Raw genomic sequence first — 22,173 nt, forward strand, 5'->3', positions numbered from 1 at the left:
GTACTATAGATTTCAAGGACTCACTACGCAAAGATGGGAGACCCCAGAAGAATTGGGTACATTTTTTAGGTAAGTTATCCTCAAAGGTCTTAGGATCTGAGGACTGGTGGTCTACCTGCAATCCCTCTGATTTGCCTTCACTGCTCTGTGAAGGAAGGGAGACAGGTGAGTCCTGTTGCTCAGCAACTGACTCTAACCTTTTCCCTGAAGAATTCAATTGGTCGTCTGGCTTAAGTTCTTTTGGAAAAGATTTTTTTTTCCTTTTTCTTTTTGTTCTGCATCAGGAAATCGCCCTTCTTTTTTATGTGTCTCTCCAGAAGGGCCAAGACATCAGGGCATAGAAATGAGAGGTTTCTGGGCTCTACAAGGATGGCTGTAGTATCACTCTCAAAAGAGGCCTCAGGAGGATGGAGGTCGAGGAGGTTTTTGTCATCATCAGAGTGCTCCAATTTAGATGGAGACAAGTTTTCAGCATGAGACTGGTTTCCAGAGAACTCTGACACTGGAAGGCTTGCACTGTCAGTGCATGTGGTTGTTGGGACATTAGTAGACAACCCATCAGGGCTATCCACCAGAGACAAAGGGGCTTCTGGTTGGAGAACAGGTTTTGCTTCTTGACTGTCAGTTGGTGGGGGAAGGGTTGGAACAGGTGGGGGAGGAGTTGGAACAGATGTTTGAGGTGGGATATGATCCACTGGCAATTTTGAACTCAAGGGAGAAGGCTCTGGTGGCAGAGAGTCACCCAGTAATGAGGGTCCAGGTAGGTCCTTTAAAGGGGTAATTTGGTCAGGTGAACGAATAGAGGAAGGAAATAGAGTTGGCTCAGTTAAAGGAGTTGAAACTGAAGCTCCCGGAGGGATTGCAGAGACAACATCGGACAGAAAAACTGATGACTCTCTCACAGACGTCACGGAAGACACACGGGACACAGAATTAAGAGCATCTTCCAAGGACGCCTTACAGATCAGTTGACTGACCTCAGCTGCTGTTCTATTACACACCCTACAGAGCGGGTCTGGACATAACAGTTGCCGAAAGCGGAGGAAATCATTATTCTGGCTCATGGGACTGTAAGAGAAAGAAAGCCAAAGCTGTAACCAGAACCACTACAAGGTAAGCAAGATCTGCAGTTCTATGGGTGGTGGGGAGCCCGCTACCTGCTCTACATTCCACACATCTATGACCTCACAATACCCTCCCCTCCCAAGTTCTTTATTCACATACCCATGGCTATGGCTATCCCTCCTGTGATTAGGGCATGTTGCGAAGAATTCCTGGGGGACTGAATAAAGCATGCTAGGAAAGGAATCAGTAAAGGGAAATGACTAATCACCTTTTCAGAATAGAAAGCAGCTTCCTCCCCTCCTCTACTTCTCTCCGGCAAGTTCTCCGACCTGGAAAACCAGGACAGTTGGTTATATATAGTAAAGGTAAAAACACACGTTATCATTCAGGAGTTTTTACAGGAAACAGGATATTAAAGTCAGAAAGCCCTAAAAATCTGCAGATAAGGTCATAAGTGTCAGGGATAATAGTAAGAAGGTTCACAGGTATATGTGGTTCCATTTAGAAAGTACTTTCACCTGTACCATCCTACATGCTGCTCAAAACCACCACCTGAAGCACAAGGATCAGTAGCTAACTCAGGATGAATCTAATCAGCCAAGAATTAAAGTAGTTTACACCATGTCACCAGACAGAAATTCTGACTCCAAGACAATCAGGGGTCTTTGGACATCTCACAGGGCCACCTACTTGGCAGTAAATGTCCAAGGCCCAGGTCCATCACTACTTCATTCACACCCAAGGAAGGGTGGGCAGGGAAGGGACTCTGAAGAATCTCTCAGGTCTCACTGCCTTCTCCTGAGCCTCTCCTCTGAGACCCTGCTTCCTGAGAGAGACTGCACCTAGAAACTGACATCCTCCAAGATCATGGAGCTGTAGGGAGATAGGAAAGTTCACCCTTATAGAGCTCAGGTTGAACAGGCAGAACCTTACCTTTAGATACTCCATTTCTCCTTCTCTTTGTTCCCTGACACTGAAAACAAAAAGAAAAGAATGAGGGGCTGGGGCTCATTTCTTTTACTCCTTTTGTTAACAAGCTTAGACATTCATTAGGCAAGAATTGGACAACTCTTCATTTTTAATTAGTAGAAATTGTATTCCTTCCTTTTATTAATCTTGAAGGGCAATGAAATATTTTCAATTTTTTACTTCTTTGATAATTTCAAAGGACATTTTTTTCTGTGAGATTCCACATTTGATGGTCTTAAACCCTCTGCGGAAGGAGGGCATAGAATCTGAGGCCAACAATTACGTCTGGGCTCCCCCGGGGAACCCTGTGTCCTGGGGCAGAGCTCAGGCTACAGGCTCTACTCTGAGGTCAGCACTGCTGTCCTGATCAGCCCAATATGAAGGCTGGGTGAAGCACATCTGACATGGGAATGAGACTCAGAATCTAGTCAGAAGAGACCTGTCTCCTTCAGAGAAGCCACACTCTCTATCCAAACCAATCTGGAACCCTCCATCACACCCCAAAAGATAGTCTGTGAGCTTCAGATGGAAACCTTAGTCCTTCCCGAACCTCTGACTTCTTTCCCTAAAGAGTGAAGTTCTATCTTGTCCTCAGACTTCCTAAGTCACATCTCCTTTGAGCCAACCAAACATTTAGTAATGTGAGAATGGAAATAACAAATCACATTTGACATTTCACAAAACATTTCACATTTGACAAAATCAAGAAACTCCCTTGGGAGTTCACTCTGCTTCCTTACCTTCTTCTGGATGGCTTTATTTTTCTCGAGTGTTGGTGAAAATCGTTTCAATACCTGAAAGGACAGGTATAGAAAAAGCAACACCAACCCACTGAAAATGGTACTTTGGGGATCAATATCCCAAAGAATTGAACCAAGATCAACCATGGTTCAGTATGGCTATTCAGCAAAGAGAAAACATTCTTCATCTTCTGAATTGCTCGGGTGCCTAAGGCAAATGAGTTCTGAAGGTGCCTGGGCTTCTCTATATCTCCAGGCTTGCATCACACACCATTGAAGAGTCACAAAGGGAAAGGATTCTGAGGGTGGGGAGAGAAGACTTGAGGAGGTTGTGCCCCTCCTCCACCTGCCCACCAGCCAGCAGATCCTTCTGCTCAGGTCTGTTGTTCCATTTCCCACTCGACTCTTTCCTCATATCATGCCTTCATTATCTCAGGGAGCATTCCTGTTTGTTTCATGTGTAACCAAGATGTTTTACATGAGTCCCTTTTTACTGTTTGGATCCCTTGACTTACACCCCACCAATTCCACTGCCTTGAAAATCTGACATACACTGCCTGGAATTTTTGCTTGTACCAAGACATTTACACTCTTGGGTCACCTACATCCTTAAATCTATCTTATCTACAGAAAGCTTTTGCTTTACTCTAACTCACATGTAAAACTTAATGTTCTTTCATACTTATGTAGTTTTATAAGTTTCAATAGCAAATTTTTGTTTCAATCAGCCTGTAGTGTCTTCAATCACAGTGGCTCACTCTCATTAAAACTAATAATTTGTTAGTCAACACTGTGAAACAAAAATAAACATTAAAAAAAATCTAAATAAAATTGAAACTTCAAGTGATCTTGGAGATAAGTTTATAACGCTTGTTTTTTTCTGAAGTAGTGAAGATTAAACATAACAAAGACTATTGGATGTGCTCTATTTCCCGCCCCCTGACAAATTGATCCAGTGTTTTCAAATCTGATAATCAACCATCTTCTCATTTTTTTTTCAATTCTTCATTCATTATTTTGATCTAACTTGCTTTTAGCTACCTAAAATTCAAATATTCCCTGCCTCCATATCAATTTCATAATGCTTATATGACTTTCTCAAACCAGGAAGAGGTTATGGTGTGCTAAGGAATTGAACCCTCAGTCCTTGGTGGCAGGAAGCCACCTAAAATGTCAGAACCTTAGGGCAGATTCTAGTCTTGAAGAGCATTACCCTTGTGGGACACATAATTTTGATATTTTCCTAAGAAAATAAGAGTGTCTTGCCATGAAAAAAGCTATTAAGATCTGTGCTATATAAGCACCCTACTACTAATGGAAAATCAACTGCCTATCATACATGATTCAAGCAAAACTTTTGATATTTAAATAGCCCCAATATTGCCCCAGCCTTCTTCTTACACCTGCTTTTTAAAACCCTTTATCATCATGACAGCTATCCTCCTAACTGTCCCCTAACTTGTCATGTCTTTTTTAAACCCTGAAACCTCTTATCTGATGCCCATAACCCAGCAGCATTATTGATCTCTTTGACAGGATAAGGCAGCCTCCAAGCCAAGCAGTCTCTATTCAGTTAGGCAGGAGCAGGTACCCTGCCTTGAAGATCCCCCATCCTTTTGATATGCAGCCTCAGTCAGGTTTCCATTTAACAAACATTTACTAGTGAAGACTAGGAGACATGGACAGCTGTAAGTCACAGGCTCTGCTCTTATCCTTAAGGAGCTCATGTTGAGACTGTAGAGATAAGTCCTACACAGCTGGAAAGCTGTACAAAGGCAGAAGAAAGGTCCAGAACCCCTTAGCATTTGTTAATTCCCAAGAGATTTGTGGAGTAGATCAGAGACTGTGGGTGTTAACAGCTAGAACACATCATGCTCTGTACCAAGGCTTCCCTGCCTGTCTCCCCAGTTTTCTGAAACAAAATCACAATCCTTTGGGAAGATAAAGAAAATCTTTTCTCTCTCTCCCTTTCTCTCTCTCTCTCTCTCTCTCTCTCTCTCTCGGCAGGGGGTGGGTACTGGGGATTGAACTCAGGGCCACTCGACCACTAAGCCCCATCCCCAGCCTTATTTTGTATTTGAGATAGGATCTCATTGAGTTTCTTAGCACCTCCCCATTGCTGAGGCTGACTTAGAACTCATGATCCTCCTGTCTCAGCCTCCCAAGCTGCTGGGGATCACAAGCATGTGCCATAGTGCCCAGCACCTGTTCTCTTTAAAATGGCATTTTTGGCTATGTATTCTTTTTTTTTTTTTCAGAAGAAGATATATTTAATTTTATTTTTCCATATTTCATTGTTACATTATAGTTTCACATAATGGTAGGATTCATTGTTACAGATTCATACATGCACACAATATAACAATATAACTTGGCCAATATCATTCCCCAAGATTTCCCCTTTTCCTCACTTTCTCCCTTCCACTGGCCTCTTTCCTCTACTCTTCTGATCTTCCTTCAATTTTCATGAGGTTCTCCTCAACCATTCTTTTCCTCTTTCCTCTATAGTTTCTACATGAGAGAAAAAAGCACACAACGCTTGACTTTCTGAGTTTGACTTATTTTAGTTAACATAATATTCTCAAGTTCCATCCATTTTCCTGAAAATGACATGATTTAAAACTCCTTTGTGTATGTACGCCACAGATTCCTTTCACAGATTCACAGATCCATTCATCCATGTTGGACACCTAGGCTGGGTCAATAGTTTGACTATTGTGAATTGTGCTGCTATAGTATATTTCTTAGGATAAATGCCAAGGAGTGGTATAGCTGGATCATAAGGTGTTCCCATGCCTAGTCTTCAGAGGAACCTCCATACTGATTTTCATAAAGGTTGTACTAATTTACAACCCTACCAGCAGGATAAAAGTATATCTTTTAAAAAATAAATGTTGGCAAGGATGTGAGGGAAAAATATATAATCATCCATTGTTGGTGGAACCAACCTAGGTGTACTTCAACAAATGGGTAAAGAAAATGTGGTATATATACACAATATAATTTTACTCAGCCATAAAGAAGAATTATGGCATTGTAGAGGTCTTTCACCTCCTTGGCTAGATTTATTCCTAAGGTCATTGGGTTTTGAGATTTTTTGGTTTATTTTTTGTTTGTTTGTTTGTTTGGGTTTTTTTTTTTTTAGCTATTTTGGATAAGATTTCTCAGCAGATTCATTGTTGATATAGAAGAAAATTATTGACTTTTGTATGTTGATTTTTTCACCTGTTATTTAGTTGAATTTATTAATTCTAGCAGTCTTCTGGTAAATATTTATGGATCTTATACGTAGGGGTTCATATCTGCAAACATATAAACATATCTGATAATTTGACTTCTTCCTCTCTTATTTTTATCCTTTTTTCCCTTCTCTTGCCTAATTGCTCTGACTATAATTCCTAGCACTACATTGGACTAGAGTGGTAAAAGCAGTCACCCTTGTCCCAAATCTTAAAGGAAATACTTTCAATTTTCCTCCATTCACAAAGATGTTGGTTTCAGACTTATCATAAATAGCCTTTATGATGTCAACATAAGATCATTCTATCCTAGGCTAAAGAAAAATTAAAGGGACATGAATAGGAAAAGAAGAGTTCAGACTATCCCTATTTGCCAATGACATGACTCATGATTCTCTATTTAGGAAAAAAAAAACTGTACCAAAAACTTTTAGAACTCATAAACAAATTCAACAAAGTAGCAGGATATAAAATCAACACCCATAAATCAATTGTGTTCCTATAGACCAATGATAAATTAGCTAAAAAATAAATTAGGAAAGCTATCCCATTCATAATAGCCTCAAAAAGAAAAAAAAAAGAAGAAGTACTTAGGAATCAATCTAACAGTAGAGGTGAAAGACCTATACAATAAAAACTACAGAACACTCCAGAAAGAAATTGAAGAAGACCTTAGAAAATGCAAAATCCCCCATGTTCATGGATAGGCAAATTAGTATTATCAAAATGGTCATGCTCTCAAAAGCACTAAACAGATTTAATGTAATTCCCATTAAAATTCCAATGATGTTCTTCATAGAAATGGAAAAAGCAGTTATGAAATTTATTTGGAAAAACAAGAAGCCCAGAATAGCCAAAGCAATCCTTAGTGAGAAAAGTGATGCAGGAGGCATCACAACACCAGATTTTACATGATACTGCAGAGTCATAGTAACAAAAATGCCATGGTACTGGCACCGAAACAGACATGAAGACCAATGGTACAGAATAGAAGACATAGAGACAAACCCACATAAAAACAGTTATCTCATACTAGACAAAGGCACCATAAGCATACATTGGAGAAAAGATAGCCTCTCCAACAAATGGGTGCTGGGAAAACTGAAAGTTCGTGCATATCAAATGAAATTAAACCCCTATCTCTCACCCTGCACAAAACTTAACCTGAAGTGGATCAAGGACCTAGGCATTAGACCTGAGACCCTGAACTTACTAGAAGAAAAAGCAGGCCCAAATCTCCATCATTCAGGTTAGGAACCAACTTCCTCAACAAGATTCCTAAAGCGCAAGAAGTAAAATCAAGTATCAATAAATAGGATGGTATCAAACTAAAAACTTTTTCACAGCAAAGGAAATAAGAATGTGAAGAGAGAGCCTATGGAATGAGAGAAAATCTTTGTCACCGCAACATACACACACACACACACACACACACACACACACTAATCTCCAGGATATATAAAGAACTCAAAAACTTAACACCAAAACCACAAGTAACCCATCAATAAATGGGCAAAGGACTTGAACAGACACTTCACAGAAGAAGAATTATGACCAGTCAACAAATATATGAAAAATTTTTCAACATCTCTAGTATTTAAATAAATGCAAATTAAGACTACATTAAGATTTTTATCTCACTCCAGTCAGATGGCAATTATCAACAATCAAGTAACAATAAATGTTGGGGAGGATGTGGGGGGAAAGGTACTGCAAATTGTTGCAACCACTCTGGAAAGCAGTATGGAGATTCCTCAGAAAACTTGGAATGGAACCACCATTTGACCCACTCATTCCACCAAAAGGACTTAAAATCAGAATACTACAGTGACACAGCCACATCAATGTTTATAGAAGCTCATTTCACAATAGCTAAGCTATGGAACCAACCTAGGTACCCTTCAACAAATGAATGGATAAAGAAAATGTGGTAGGGGTGAGGATGTGGCTGAGTGGCAGAGTACTTGTCTTGCATGTGTGAAGCACTGGGTTCCATCCTTAGCACCACACAAAAACGAAATAAATAAATGAAGGCATGCTGTCCATATACAACTGTAAAAAAAAATGTGGTATACATACACAATGGAATATTACTCAGTCATGAAGAAAACTAATGACATTTTCCAGCAAATGGATGGAACTGAAAACTATCATGCTAAGTGACATAAGCCAATTCCCAAAATACAAAAGCTGAATGTTCTCTCTGATATGTGGATGCCAGCACACAACAAGGGGTGCAGTGTTGGTAGGAAGAATAGAAGTTCATTGGATTAAACAAAGAGGAATGAAGGGAAGGGAGGGGGAATGGGAATAGGAAAGACCATAGAATGAATCAGACATAACTTGTCTATGTTTAAATATGAATACACAACCAATGTAACTCCACATTGTGTATAACCACAAGAATGGGAAGTCATACCCCATGTATGTATAATATGTCAAAGTACACTATATATAGATAGATGCACACACACACACATATATATACATATATATGACAATACAACAAGTACACAGACACCACATACACACACGCGCGCGCATGCATACACACACACTCACACACACACGGGAGGAAAAAAGATTTGTAATGAAAAATGAAAGAATTATCTTCACTGAGGTGGTCAAAACTGTTGATGGGCATGGACGGCCACTGCCTGTGCCAGACTGTCCTCGTTTCCATTTTTCTTGAGCTATGTGCCAAGAGAAAGAGCAAGGGTTGGATGTTTCTGACCCCTTTCTTTTTCTGTGTTGCTCACTAAGCTTCCAGTTGGAGGCCTTAAACCGAAACTGGTTGGAATAGCTCTCGACTTCCCTCCTCAGCAGTATAAGGCAGGATGGCATGGGGGGTACTGTCGATCGAAGTTCTGTCTGAACAGACCAGAAGGATGCACTGCCAGGGAAGGGCTGCAGCAAAGTTTTAAAAGGGAAGTTTTAAAAGGAAGTTTTAAAACATGTTTGAGGGGAGCCTCATATTGACCAATGAAATAAAAATCATCCATTCATATATTAAACATTTTGTAAATACACCAGAAATTAGCATTATCTGTTTTGTATGCCCAAGATCTAAGTAACAGATAATTCTAATTAGAAAGAATTATCCAAACAAAACATAAGAAAACCAAATGATACAAACTCAGTAAGAAAGCTGGGCAGAAATACATAGAATTTAAAATGGAAAAGGGCTTACTTATAGACAAATAATCAGAAACCATTTTGAATTTCCTAAACATGGAAGTTTCACTTATATTTAAGACACATAAATTTTGCAAAATAATCTTTACCTGCAGTTACACAGTTCAGAACAATTTAAAATCTGCATTCCCAGGTTAGTTATTTCTCTTCAAGTGAGTACAAGAAAATTCTCCAAAATAAAAGGAAATTTATTTCTTTGCAAAACAGTATGATTTTTGTGTGTTGAAAAACCCTGACACATTTCTTAAATACTCTTTAGACAGGGATAGTTTTAAAAGAGGGATCTCTAACCACCTTTAACATCAAGGAAATATAGATATATGGGTGGTAAACTGATATATAACAAATTAGTAAACAAATATGTGACTGATATCAGGATATGGAAATGGAGAATAGCTATAGCATGATATTGTTATTCAAGGATTAATATTAACTGGCACATGCCAGTAATCCCAGTCACTCAGGAGGCTGAGGGAAGAGGATCACAAATTTGAGGCCAGCCTGGACAAGACCCTGTCTCAAAATAAAAAGTGGTAAATTTCCTGGGGAGGGGGGAGACAGGGAGGGAGGGAGGAAGGGGGAAGAAAAGGGGGAGGGGGAGGGAAAGGGGGAGGGGGAGACAGGGGAGAGGGAGACAGGGGAGAGGGAGACAGGGGAGGGGGAGACAGGGGAGGGGGAGACAGGGGAGGGGAGTGGGGGAGGGCGAGAGAGGGGGAGGGGGAGGAGGGAGGGGGAGAGAGGAGGAAGGAGAAGGGGAGGGAGGGAGGAGGGAGGAAAGAAGGGAAGAAAGGATTAATATTACACAATAGGGCTTCTCAACTGTCAGTTTCCTTCTGTGATACTGCAACTGTCCTAGAAAAGTTCCTTAAAGGGTAGGGCAGGGCTAACGTGCAACAATGTATGCCAAGACAAGACCTTCCTGAGTAATGGTGCTAAAAAAAGAAATCAAAGGCTCCTGATACATTATATCTATTTCAACATCTATGATTGGCTCTCTGCAGTAAAGGAGGATACATAAGAGATCTTTTCTTGGTTGACATAGTTCCAAAAAAGACAACACAGAACCTTGTCAAGCCATTTTACAAAGTCACCAACAAAGTATTTGAAATTGTCCAAACATAATCTAGTAAAAACTATCCCAAAGGGTTCAGACCAAATTAAAGGAGAATTAAGTTTCAGATGGTATCTAAGTAGGCTCAAAGGCACTTGAGGAAACAGGAGACAGATCACTAAGGAAATATGGTCAGAGAAATATAACCTGACTGGTTTAAGATGCAAGAAGGGGATGATAAGGCAAGGAATGTGGGTAGCTTCTAAAAACTAAAAAAGGAGGCTGGTTGTGGTGAGTTAGGCCTGTAATCCCAGTGGGTTGGGAGGCTGAGGCAGGAGAATTACACTTTCAAAGCCAGTCTCAGCAACTTAGCAAAACTGTAAGCAACTTAGCAAGACCCTGTCTCAAAATAAAAAGGGTTAGGGATGTGGTTCAGTGGATTAGCACCCCTGGTTTCAATCCCTGGTACCAAAAACATTAAAAATTTAAAAATACAAAACAAAAACTGGAAAAGAAAAAGAAATGAATACCTGCCAAAGTCTCCAATGAACATAGTCTTGTCACACCTTAATTTTATTTCAGTGAGAGAACTATATTAGATTTGTGAGCCCAGAACTGTAAAATAATAAATTTATATATTTTACAGCACCAAGATTGTGTGAAATGACAGGAAAATAATATATACGGCAATTTCTCACACATAAAACCAAAAGTAGACTTAACTTTGAAACACTGAAAATTACTTCCAGTTTTCATAAGTTATTCTCCCTCATATCATGTGCTGTTCATGTGCCACACATATGTACAGCTACAACTATTTACAGAGCTTTGAACACATATATTTATAACTTTACAAAACCACAAAACAGCCTACTTATCAGCATTTTTATTTAATTGATCAAGCTTTTTAAAATTTACTATGCTGAAACAAGTCTAAAAGGGAGATTATATTATGTTGGTGCTAGACTGTTTCAAGTAAGAAATATGCAAGTAAAAAAGATTGCATGTAAATCTAAAACTATAGGTTCTAGAATTTAAAAAATGATTTTATAGTTACTAATATTCATTTTTCAAGTAAAGATTGTTGAAGGAAATCCTGTCAAAGATTTAAAGTTATGGGTCAACATGCATTTTTTTAAAAAATTTACATAGTGAAATTAAATTCAGAGATATTAAGTGTACAATTCTGTGAATTTTGACAAATACATACACATGGGTGTAACCAATAATCAGGATACAAAACAATTCTATCACCTCATGAAACTCCTTCCGGTTCTTTCCAGTCAGGCCCTATCATTCCTAAATAACTTTAATTTTAAATACTCAAAACCTTGTTATTTACAAAAATGATATATGTAACCACCTCTATCTAATATAAATTTCCAACTAAGTCTTTTAATATATTCAAGTTTCACAACTTGACTGTCACCAAAACTATATATTACTTTAAAACTTTCCTGATTTTCACATTACACACAATACAGTAGAAAACAAATCTCACTCCATGTTTGTTTTGTGATAATTAAAAATGTTATTCAAACAGATTCCACACAAAAGCCAAGACAATTTTCATATCAAAGTTGAAAGAGAAATGAATTCAGTACATTCCTTTTACACAAACAAATAATTATTGAATTAAACTGTCACAACTTATGGAATCATTAAAATAATAAAAAAAAAACTAGGAAGATATTTTTTCTCCAGTTGAACAAGAAAAATCTCGAAAATTACCTCTATTCTTATTTCATTTTCGAAATACCTATTAGCCAAACACACCTATTTTGCAGTATGTTAAGCTTAATACATGTCACATGAAACCATATCATTGACTACAGTGATTTAAAAAAAAAAAAAACCAGGATTTTACAAAAACACTCAGAAATTACAACAAAAATATTAAAACAGGTTGAGTGTACAAATATTACAATGGATTGCGAACTAAAAGCCTAGATACACACATTGAGGGGGAAAAATACCTACATTTGAAATTTTCAGTGAAAAAGTAAATGCCCCAAGGCACTAGAAACAAATCTCACGGATTACGTATTCCTAAAACAACCTTGGGAAATCAGTCATTGTACTGTCTCTACTCAGCCCCTTACTTTTCCCTAGTGAGAATGCAGTTACCACAACAGAGCACATTCCGTCTCAAATTATGCACATAAATCTATACTACTCAAACAAAAAGTATCCGGTGTAAGGGGGAGTAAAATAAATAAATACTCTAAGGTTTTGTAGAACCTTTAACAATTTACAATATTTCTCATTTAAAGTCACATAAAACGCAGAAAACATCTTGACTCTAAATCACTATCAGCTCCCAACCAAAAAAAAAAAAAAAATTCAAAAGGAAGGAAAGATTAATTCCTACTACCCTCCATAGCAAAATATCCTCATCTTCTTCGTTTCCTGTTGGAAAGCCAAGCATCTAAGTAAGGGACAAATCAGAACACCGCCACTGCCATGGGCTTTACCTCTAACAGGCACACACGCGAGCGCGAATCCAAGGACTGGAAAACCAGAGATATCTTTCCCCTTTTCCCGCCCCTTCTGCAACCTTACCGAATAAGTTTCTAGCCCGGCACCATAGGATTTCTGCATCCAGAGGGCACCAACGCTCGCCGCCTCCCGCCTCCCACCGCAAGCGGCCCGCCCCCACCCCCACCGGCCCGCAGCGCGCGGGGTCCAGCTCGCAGCCCCGCCTTTCCTCGAGGTCCGCGCGGCCGTCCGGGCGCCGCAGGGGGAAAGCTATGGACCACCTATCCCTGATAGGAAGCAGGACGGGCTCGGGACGCCAGGGAGCCCCGCTCTGATATCGCCTCTGCAGGGAAAACCACTCGCTGGAGGTGGAGATTGGGCTGGGGATGTGGGTAAACCCGACGAGGGCTGGAAAGAGGGGCGTGACCGCCAGTTGGCCAGGCTGAGCAAGGTGCCGGAGGTACCAACAAGGAGAAGCTGCGAGGGGCCCGGGCGCACGCCGGGGAATGGGGGCACTAGCTCTCTTACCGCTAGGTCCGGATTGCGGCTGTCCCTGTGGGACACGGCTCGAATGACCCCGGCTCTCCAGCTCCGCCGGCAGCGTCCGCTCTCCCCGCGCTCCGGACGCACCTCCTCGCCGATCGCCACACACAAGAACCGCTTCCCCACCAGCTCTGGCCGCGACTCCACCGCCATAGCCGGAGCTGCCTGAGCGGCTGCTGCCTCTTCCACAGAGAGGGAACCAGCGAAACTCGCTCCTACCGGCCGCCCATGCTGAGGAAAGCGGACCGAGAGACGGCGACGGTCCTGCGAACGAGAAAGCTAGGACTCAGGGATGACCCAGACGTTCTGCCCATAAGGACACGGCGACCTCGGTCCCTCTCAGTTCCCAACACTCCTCTGGATTCCCAGGCTCGCGACCTCGGGCGACAGCTCCACAAAAAAACTGACAAATCTCCACACCACCGTCGGAGGCCCGGAGGCAGCCCCAGCCTCCGCTGCCACAGCGCCGCGGCCAGTACTACTCCGCCTCCCCTCCACTGGCGAGGCGGAAAGTGCGCCGCGCGTCTCCTTCCGCCTGTGCAGGCGTGGGGGAGGAAGCCGCGGAAAGCGTCGGCGGAACCACCGCAGACAGAAAGTAGTGCCCGCAGCTGCGGTGGCTGCTCTCGGACACGGGACGCCAGAAGGGCGCGGGAGCAGAGAGTACTCTCCCTCAGCAACACTATTAAGAGCTATGGTGGTCCACCTTTCTATTCGTTATCCCCTCAGAGGTGAGTCTGAGGAGAAAGTGAAATGTGCTGGTTCCACTCTGGATCATAAAATAAACTCAAGGGTGTATGCCTCATCTCCAGAGCGATGTTTTTCAGAACACTGGCGCCTGTCCTTGGGGTTAGCCTAAATTGACAGTCCTGCAGTCCCAGCAGCAAAGCACCATTTCCTACTGTAAAAAACTAAGCCCAAAGAACTCAGACACTGCAGAAAAAGGGTCTACGACTTTAAATTAAAATGAAGAAAAGCCTGTCATCCTTTCATTCTTCCCCAATTACGGTGATACTAATTACATGTTGAAGCTGTTCAGACCAGACACCTCGCCACTGCTTTGTTACCAGAACGCCAAACTCTCCACTGTGGGCTCTGGTCAAACACTCTGCGCCAATCTGAGTACTTTTAGTACCAGTACATAGTTTAAACACAGTGGTCAGGTGATAAAAACAAGGAGAGGCTCTAGATTCAGTTACTAGAAAATATCATGGAAAGAAAAGGACTTTAGCCAATTACAGTTCAAGAAAATAAATTATGTTTATTTCCCGTCCAATCACAACAGGACTTTATAACACACATGTACACACACACACACACACACACACACACACCTACAACTTGAACTACTTGAGTTCTCACAGATCAAACCTCCCTCATAGATGGCCAGTGAGGAGTTAAGATTTCAGGAATACTTCAGTGTTTCAAGGTATGTTTTAAAATTCTAGTTGTGGTTCCCCAGGGGCATTAGTGATTAAAATCAACTTCAAAAAAAAAAAAAAAAAAGTCAATAAAAATGTAATTCTAAAATTCAGTTTATTAAATAGATTTTCTGAAACCTCTATTCCAAAAATTTTTTCAAGTTACTTTTAAAAGGAGTTAATAATCTGAAATGTTTTAAACAAACAGAATAAGGCTTTTATTAGCTTTCTCTGGAACACCCAAGCTGAACTGTTTGAAGCAGAAAAACATGGCCACTGCTAATAGGTTAAAAACCAAAAGAACAGGGAGGATAGATTTTAAACATCACTGTCTAATTTTGCTAATCTCAAATTCAAACGCAGAACTGCAATACATAAACAAAGGAAACAGTCCAAAAATGCAAACTGACAAGTTAAGAGAAATATTTATGTTTACCTGGGCAATTTTACTTCGAAGTCCACTTTCAGTATACACTGCAATACTGAGGAAATTATCTTAACAATTATAGACTAAGATCTCTAAAATTTTAACTTAGATTAATTTCAGCTCAAATTAATGAGACAGTTAAATAACCCAGTGAAAATAACCCAGCATATGGAAAAATAAAATAAGGAGACCCACATGCAGATACCAAATAATCAATTATTTGCTTTGTAACCCTGGGCTTGTTGCAGTTATTAGAAAGAAAATTGCCTGATTCCTAATTCCCAGTGATATCCTAGAAGTAAATGGGAAAAAGAAAAAATTAAAGTCATTTGAAAAAAGACAAATTTAATGCTGTTATTATGAAAGGCCCATTCACTAAATTATATTTTTACAGTACAGGTTGTTGGGGTACTTTACATAAAACTTCTTTAATTTTACAAGCAAACTCCTCTAAATGGGCCCCTAGAAACCCCCAATATATGTGGAATTCCTTCCTTTTTAAGTCCTATAAGAAGCATGTAAACCCTACAAATCGATCAAAATATTTCTTGGGCAGAGTTTTTCAGAAGCCATATATTCCTATAATATTTTTAATCAAACATCTTACATACTGGGGTTGGGGGTACATAGCTCAGCAGCAGAATGCTTGCCTACCATGCACAAGTCTGGGTTCAATGCTAAGTACTGCAAAATAATAATGGCAAAAATTAAAAATCTTATATTCTTAAAAATTTATTCCAAATTCTGTTCTGTGAAACCCCTGACTACAGCCAATTCTTAGGATTTATACTACTTTGTAGATATTTTGCTTTTGGAGAAAGTCTAAATACATAGGTTTCAAAGGTAGAGTAGAAGATCTTAAAGGTTTTTTGTTTGCTAGCATTTTTTTGGCTGTTTTGTTTCAGGGGCTATTTACATTACTTTATTTTTGCCAGCAAACCATAACTTTGTATTTGGAATTAAAAGAAATTTTAAAATCAAATTTGAAACCTTTGGATAAGTGTTTCTTTAATTAATGGGTTTTCTTATATTTTTTACTTTAATGATACTCAGAAAATGCCAATATTAATGTAAAGAGTAAAAGAAGAGTGACAGTATTTATTTAGTATAAGTTTACTTACAGGAGCTAAAAAAATTAGAAATAGTCTTTCCATCCTCACCTGGAAATGTCCATTAAATATGTCTATACATATACATGCATTCAAGTAAAGCAAACCTCATACATCAAATATCTTAATCCATATAAAAGATACATTGGGAAATTACTCCTTACCTTTAAATCTATAAAAATGTATTCATAAAAACGATTTGATTTAAAAAAAAACAACTTCTAAAATAAGTAAATTTATTTCAATGATATTTCAATGATAAGAGCCATGATTATCTACTTAATTATCAATGACTGTTCATGAAATTCAGTTTCATTAAACAAACAGCCTACTAGTTATAAGGTTTCTACTTTCTGGGTTGGCATAGTCATGGAATGGGTCAAGTCTCTTATCAAGTTTCACATATTCTACTATTTTTTGCCACTCAATGAGTATACTTTAAACTTGAGAGAAAACCATAGATAAAAAGTTAAAACGCATGTTTCTTGTAATTGTACTAGCCACCATTTGTGGAACACTTACTAAATGTCAGAAACCATGCAAAGTACTTTATCCACATGTTATCTCATTTTACTTTAAGGATGAGGAAAATTAGCTTTAGAGAAGTTTTAGTACCTTGCCTAAGAGTACACACATTAAGGAACTGGTTTTCAATACTAAGCCTTGTGATAGTAAATGTTCCCACTGCCCTTAACTATCTAAAAAAGATGCTTAAAAGAACACGAAGGTCAGTCACCAAGTTGCTTCCTCCTTATAAGCACAGATTATTCATAATTGATTTGCTCAGTATTTATTTAGCACTCACTTACTATGTGTCTCACATCTGCAAGGTTCTGGAGATAGGGCCTTAATCCTTGAGAAGCTCACAATCTATCTGGAAAGACAGATATTAGAAATGCTTTGGTTTGCTTACTTAAGGAAGTGTCAATGACAGAATGGCATACAAGACAAATTTGATGCATTTCACAAATACTTTTCAAATGTCTTATACTTGGAGGCTTTTATTAGCTATCAAATGTAAAAACTAGATTGAGTTTATAAAGTATGAGACTATATAGCAAGGTTCATCTAGGAACTATGAAAGTCAATATTAATATAAAGAAAATCAAAAGTTTACCCAAACTATACAAATGGAATATCAAGAATAAAGTAGAACATAAATGTTACCATGCTTATTATTAAACATTAAATAATTTGCACATAGGTATTTCTATAAGCATTTATATAAAATGAATTGCTCAATCACATTTATTATAATGATAAGGTAATTCAAATGTGACTTCTTCAAGGAAATCATTCCTAAATCCCAGACTAAGTCAAAATGCCCAACTACAAATTTTTAAAACAGACCCTAATTGTCTTAGTACTTACTACAACTGTATTTACATCTATTGTATAACTGTTGTTTTATATTTGACAGAATATAAGCTCCATAAGGACAAGGACAGTGCAACTTTATCATGTTTATAACTACACTCCTAGCATCTACTAAACTAAGAGAAAATAATAAATGTTATTGAAAAAAATTAATGAATGAATATAGCAAAATATAGATAATGTCTTAGGAAAGCATCCTTATGCTCACTCCTAAATCTGTAGATTCCCTGCTATAGAAGCACACCTCCTTGGCATATCTGGTTCTTAAGAACAAACTGTTCCCTTTCATTGTCATATTCCAGTCTTGATTGATGCTCATGATCAGTTTAAAAATTTTGTTGTCGATTATTTAAGTCAATCAACATGTATTGTTTTTAGAGTCTGTTGAAGAGCAGGCACTATTTTAGATACTAAGAATATAACAATTGACAACAAAAACAAAAATTTGCTCTTTAAGGATTTTTTTTCTGTCTCCGCAGTGGGGGGTACTGGGGATTGAACCCCTCAGGGGTTCTATTCCCCATCCCCCCCTTTTTTGTCACTCTTATTTATTTTTATGTGGTACTGAGGATCAACCTCAGGGCCTCACTTGTGCTAGGCGAGTGCTCTACTGCTGAGCCACAACCCCAGCCCCCCCCGCCCCCCTCCCATCCCTTTTTAATCTTTGAGACAGGATCTTGCTAAGTTTCCCAGCTGGTATTGAATTTGCAATTTTCCTGCCTCAGCCTCCTGAATCACTGGGTTATACAGACATGCCACATCATGCCTGGCTCTTGATTATTTCTTAAATGCTGTGATTTGAAGGAAAATAAAGAAGTTTTGATACTTTTTAAGCAAGCACTTTAGACTCTTAAAATAATTGGTTTCATGGAACCATTTGTTAGAAAACAGCAGAATGTTTTCATTTTTATGATAACATTGATGATCAGATCTAAGATTAAGAGGAATGGGGTAGAAGTTAGTTTCATAAAAGTGTGGCTTACATATCTTAGATTAAATGTATCTTAATTACACATGTAAAGAGATATACACATGGTTATATAAAATTGGGCAAAGGCTGCTGTGCTTAAATTTGAGTGGTTCCTACTATGTATAAAATAGGGAGTGGTACAAATGTACTTGAGAGCTAGATTATAGCCCTTACATCCTTTTTAGAGGCAGGATAATATGCTACTGAAAAGTGTAAGCTTTGGATTCTAGCTATCTGGTGTGTTTGAAACAGACTGTCATTCGTTAGTTTCACGAGGATGGACAATGTTTCATTGTAGTATGAGGAAGCTAATGTCATCCACATTAGGTTGGCAGGACTGGATGAAGATAAGGATAAGTATTGTTGTGGATTTTCACCACAGACAAAATAATAGTAGCAGTTCTATTAGGACATTAGACACAGGATAGTTGGTGCCGGTCCTTGAAAGTGCAGCAAAGTACTCACCAGGTCTACCTTTCACAGTTGGTCTCTGAGCAGAACTTATTTTTGTAAATGTAGTTATTTTATCCATTTTTGTTCAGTGAAGATAGTGAAAGTTTTTTCTAGATTCCAAATTTCAAATAAATATTATTTTCCTGAGGGTCCCCTACTATTACTAATCATTTTAGTAATAATAGATGTTGTATCTCATATGTACTTTATATAGAAAATACAAATGTCAGTGTGTGATAGTTTTGTGAAATTCCTTTAGAAAACATTTTGTTAGCTTAAGGAACCGTGTCTGCTTTAATTAGAAAAGGCATAATAGCTTGCTAGGTTCATTTCCCCCCTCACTCTCAATTCATTGCTTTAACATTATGTTGGAAGAGTGAGCATTGTCGTCATCATTATGTTCAAACGTGACCCTTTTTATTTTTCATTTTAGTGGTTTGTGATAAAGTACTAATTATTGATGACATGAAAGTAAAAATTTTTTATGTAGTGGCTGATGAAATTCTATCATTAGGTTATTCATCTAAATCATCTGATTCAGAAATATGAACTCAAGCTTTTAGAGTATGTCTGGTACATATTTGCTAGAAAGCATGGCCTTGCTGAAAAGCTGTGTTTTTCTTACACCATATAATAAACTTATCTTACACGTCTACTGAGGATCTGGACTTTGGATAATTTGCTCCAGTAATAAAGCAAGAGTGATGCTATTAACGAGTGCTCACTGCACCTTCCCAGACTCACCCACTTCACAACTCTCCAGTTATTTCCTATTACTTTTCACTTGAAGATCAATTTCTTCATGAACATAATTTTCAGATGTTTATGAAGTGTTTCTTGTGCAAAGCTTATGCCATCACCTAATAATAGGAGAAAGTGCAATTCTTTTTCTGAGGCTATGATAAATTTTAGGAAAATGCCACTATTGTTACTCAAATAAGAGAAAATGTTTTATTGAGCTATGAAGGTAAGGTAGTTGAAGTTTGTTTTTTAAAAGTTCTGTCTTTCCTCAGAAGAATTCAGTAGTTTTTACTGATTTGTGGGTGTTAAAAGTAAAAGGGACCTTAGCAATAATGGTGAAAACACCTTTCTTTGGAAACTCTTATGCTAAAGACTTGTTGAAGGATAATTTTTTTTTCCGATTTGTATCAAATTGCTCCACTACCCTACTGTTTATTTCCCATTTCCTTTTAAATTAAATTTGTCATCCCAAACGGTCAGAATTTCTTTGTCTCTTAGATTTTCTTTTATGTCATCTTCTAGTGATGTTTTTCAACCTGCAGAATAATTTCTCCACTCTTGCTGCTGCCTGTCTGTGCTATTCAGTATCATAGCCAGTAACCATGTGTGGCTACTTAAGTTTAAATTAATTAAAATTAAATAGAATTACTTAATTCTGTTTTTTAGTATCTGGAGCTGTATTTCAAGTGCTTAATAGATATACTGTGTTGGATGACACACAGACCATTTCTATGATCACTGGGAGTTCAGTTGGGATAGCACTGATCTATATTGCAGGCTTTTGGGGTAGGGAACCTTTTATGTTGATGTGAAGAGTATGCAGTACAAGCTCTTCAAGAATTTTAGAATGTATGAATGGACATATATCTATACCATTCTTTTAATTATTTGCCATTTTTTGTTCATAATTTTTCCTTTTCTTTTTGAAACTTAAAATCAAAGAGGAAGCAGTAGTATGGTATTTCCCACGTATATATTGCATACAATGTGTATCATATGCCACTTAAAATACTATAAATGGGGGGCTGGGGATGTGGCTTAAGCGGTAGCGCGCTCACCTGGCATGCGTGCGGCCCGGGTTCGATCCTCAGCACCACATACAAAGATATTGTATCCGCCGAAAACTAGAAAATAAATTAGAGACAATTTTTTAACTCTAAAAAAAAAATACTATAAACGGAAATCTTGATGGTTAAGTTTACAGAGACACTTTTTGGTTTTGTATTTCTTGAGAAGCTAGTCATATTCCTTATGAAGCTAGATGGTGTGTATTTTAAATACTGTGTGTATATGTGCTTTCTTATTTACTTATTTATTTTTAAAAGTTTCAGTGGTGACTCCTTAATGATTGTTCCTTGGCATGAACATAAACACGGAGCTAAAGACTGGTGCAAAGAATTGGAGTGCAGGTTAGTATGAGCCCACACCAGGCATCTGCATTTCTTTGTGGGATGGGTGAATAGATGGCCCTGTGAAAAAGTGATGTATGATCACTTCTTGATGGTGCTCCCTGATCTGGAGCATTTGAGTAAAGTTAAAGGGAAAAACAAAACAAAACAACAAACTGTTGATTTGGTTATGTTGAAACTTTTCAATGAGAAGATATTAAATGTTACAAAGGGATTGTGAAATGCTTTTATTACAACTCTTCATTTTAGCTGTTCTTTTAATTTTTCAGGTAAATATTTTTTCTCAGTTAAAGTGTATGTATATATATATATACACACACATATACATACATGTACCTTTGTTTTTCATTTAGTTTCAATTTTCATTTTTATAAGATTGATCTTGGGGGGGAAAACCTCAGGATGTGGAGATATAAGTATTGCAGAAGGGGATGGGAGATATGATATGGGAGTGAAAGTCCATATGAGAAACATTTGAATTCCTTTATTCCCCACTCCCCAAAATTGGGCAAATAGTTCTTCATTGTCTCTCCTTCCATATTTTCCGTACATGAGACCAGGGGACCTCTAGTTAGCTGGAAAGCCTCCAGATTCCTGGATACTAGGTACAGTATAGGTGGGAATGAAGATATGGGTTTCAAAATCCAGGAATTTATGTATCTCCTGAATGCTGGAACTCTAAGTTTCCTTCCTACTCCCTCCTCTCAGATGCAGGAATAATCCCCAAGAAGTTTGGAGAATTCCTTTCTAGAGAAGTGGAGTAGCCTCTGGAATAGGGCTCTAAATACTAAGGCATTGTCCCCAAAGGTTAGGGCACTATAAGGATATAGCAAATAAGCAGTTCTTGCCACACTCACAGAGCTTCCTGGACATCTAAGGATAGAGTCAGGCAGGTACAACAAATTAACTGGTGAGGAAAACACACAGAAAGTAGAACTGAAAGAAATGCACCATGTTGACAGAAGGAAACTTCAAAAATTATAATATTC

The 22,173-nt window shown here is 38.5% G+C and overlaps 2 protein-coding genes across 6 annotated transcripts in view; both read right to left on the bottom strand.

Moving 5' to 3' along the window:
* Positions 1-228: 228 nt before the first annotated feature.
* On the bottom strand, positions 229-13,433 carry LOC124103254 (spermatogenesis-associated protein 31D3). Of its 5 annotated transcripts, none has more exons than XM_058584098.1 (6): positions 5,186-9,734; positions 2,775-2,828; positions 1,999-2,038; positions 1,756-1,891; positions 1,334-1,394; positions 229-1,068 (listed from the first exon to the last, which is right to left on the bottom strand). In XM_058584098.1, exons 4-6 carry the CDS (start codon positions 1,784-1,786, stop codon positions 231-233), a joined length of 930 nt encoding a protein of 309 aa, XP_058440081.1. In that variant the 5' UTR covers positions 1,787-1,891; positions 1,999-2,038; positions 2,775-2,828; positions 5,186-9,734; the 3' UTR covers positions 229-230. The 5 variants fall into 5 exon arrangements, with proteins under 5 accessions (XP_058440081.1, XP_058440080.1, XP_058440078.1 ...); XM_058584097.1 differs by having other exon boundaries at positions 1,756-1,914; XM_058584095.1 differs by lacking the exons at positions 1,756-1,891; positions 5,186-9,734 and adding an exon at positions 13,266-13,433.
* A 3,633-nt stretch (positions 13,434-17,066) lies between these two features.
* The window catches only part of LOC124103256 (terminal uridylyltransferase 7), a 67,335-nt gene continuing 62,228 nt past the window's right edge, over positions 17,067-22,173 (bottom strand). Inside the window, exons 20-21 of the mRNA XM_058584089.1 lie at positions 20,834-20,899; positions 17,067-17,108 (exon numbers count right to left, since the gene is read on the bottom strand). Coding sequence (XP_058440072.1) covers positions 17,082-17,108; positions 20,834-20,899 — 93 coding nt within the window. The 3' untranslated portion in view covers positions 17,067-17,081. The remainder of the gene's footprint in view (positions 17,109-20,833; positions 20,900-22,173) is intronic.

Source organism: Marmota monax, unplaced genomic scaffold (genome assembly GCF_021218885.2).
Source record: "Marmota monax isolate L192 unplaced genomic scaffold, Marmota_monax_Labrador192_F-V1.1 WCK01_AAM20220418_F8-fsc00729, whole genome shotgun sequence".
In the NCBI taxonomy this organism is placed as follows: domain Eukaryota; kingdom Metazoa; phylum Chordata; class Mammalia; order Rodentia; family Sciuridae; genus Marmota; species Marmota monax.

Coding starts and splice junctions, on each gene's coding strand:
- LOC124103254 (XM_058584095.1), bottom strand. CDS start 13,433: ATGGCGGTGGAGTCGCGGCCAGAGCTGGTGGGGAAGCGGTTCTTGTGT. Junction 2,829..13,265: donor GCCGCAATCCGGACCTAGCG/GTAAGAGAGCTA, acceptor CTGTCCTTTCAG/GTATTGAAACGATTTTCACC. Junction 1,069..1,333: donor CTGCTTTCTATTCTGAAAAG/GTGATTAGTCAT, acceptor TTTCTCTTACAG/TCCCATGAGCCAGAATAATG.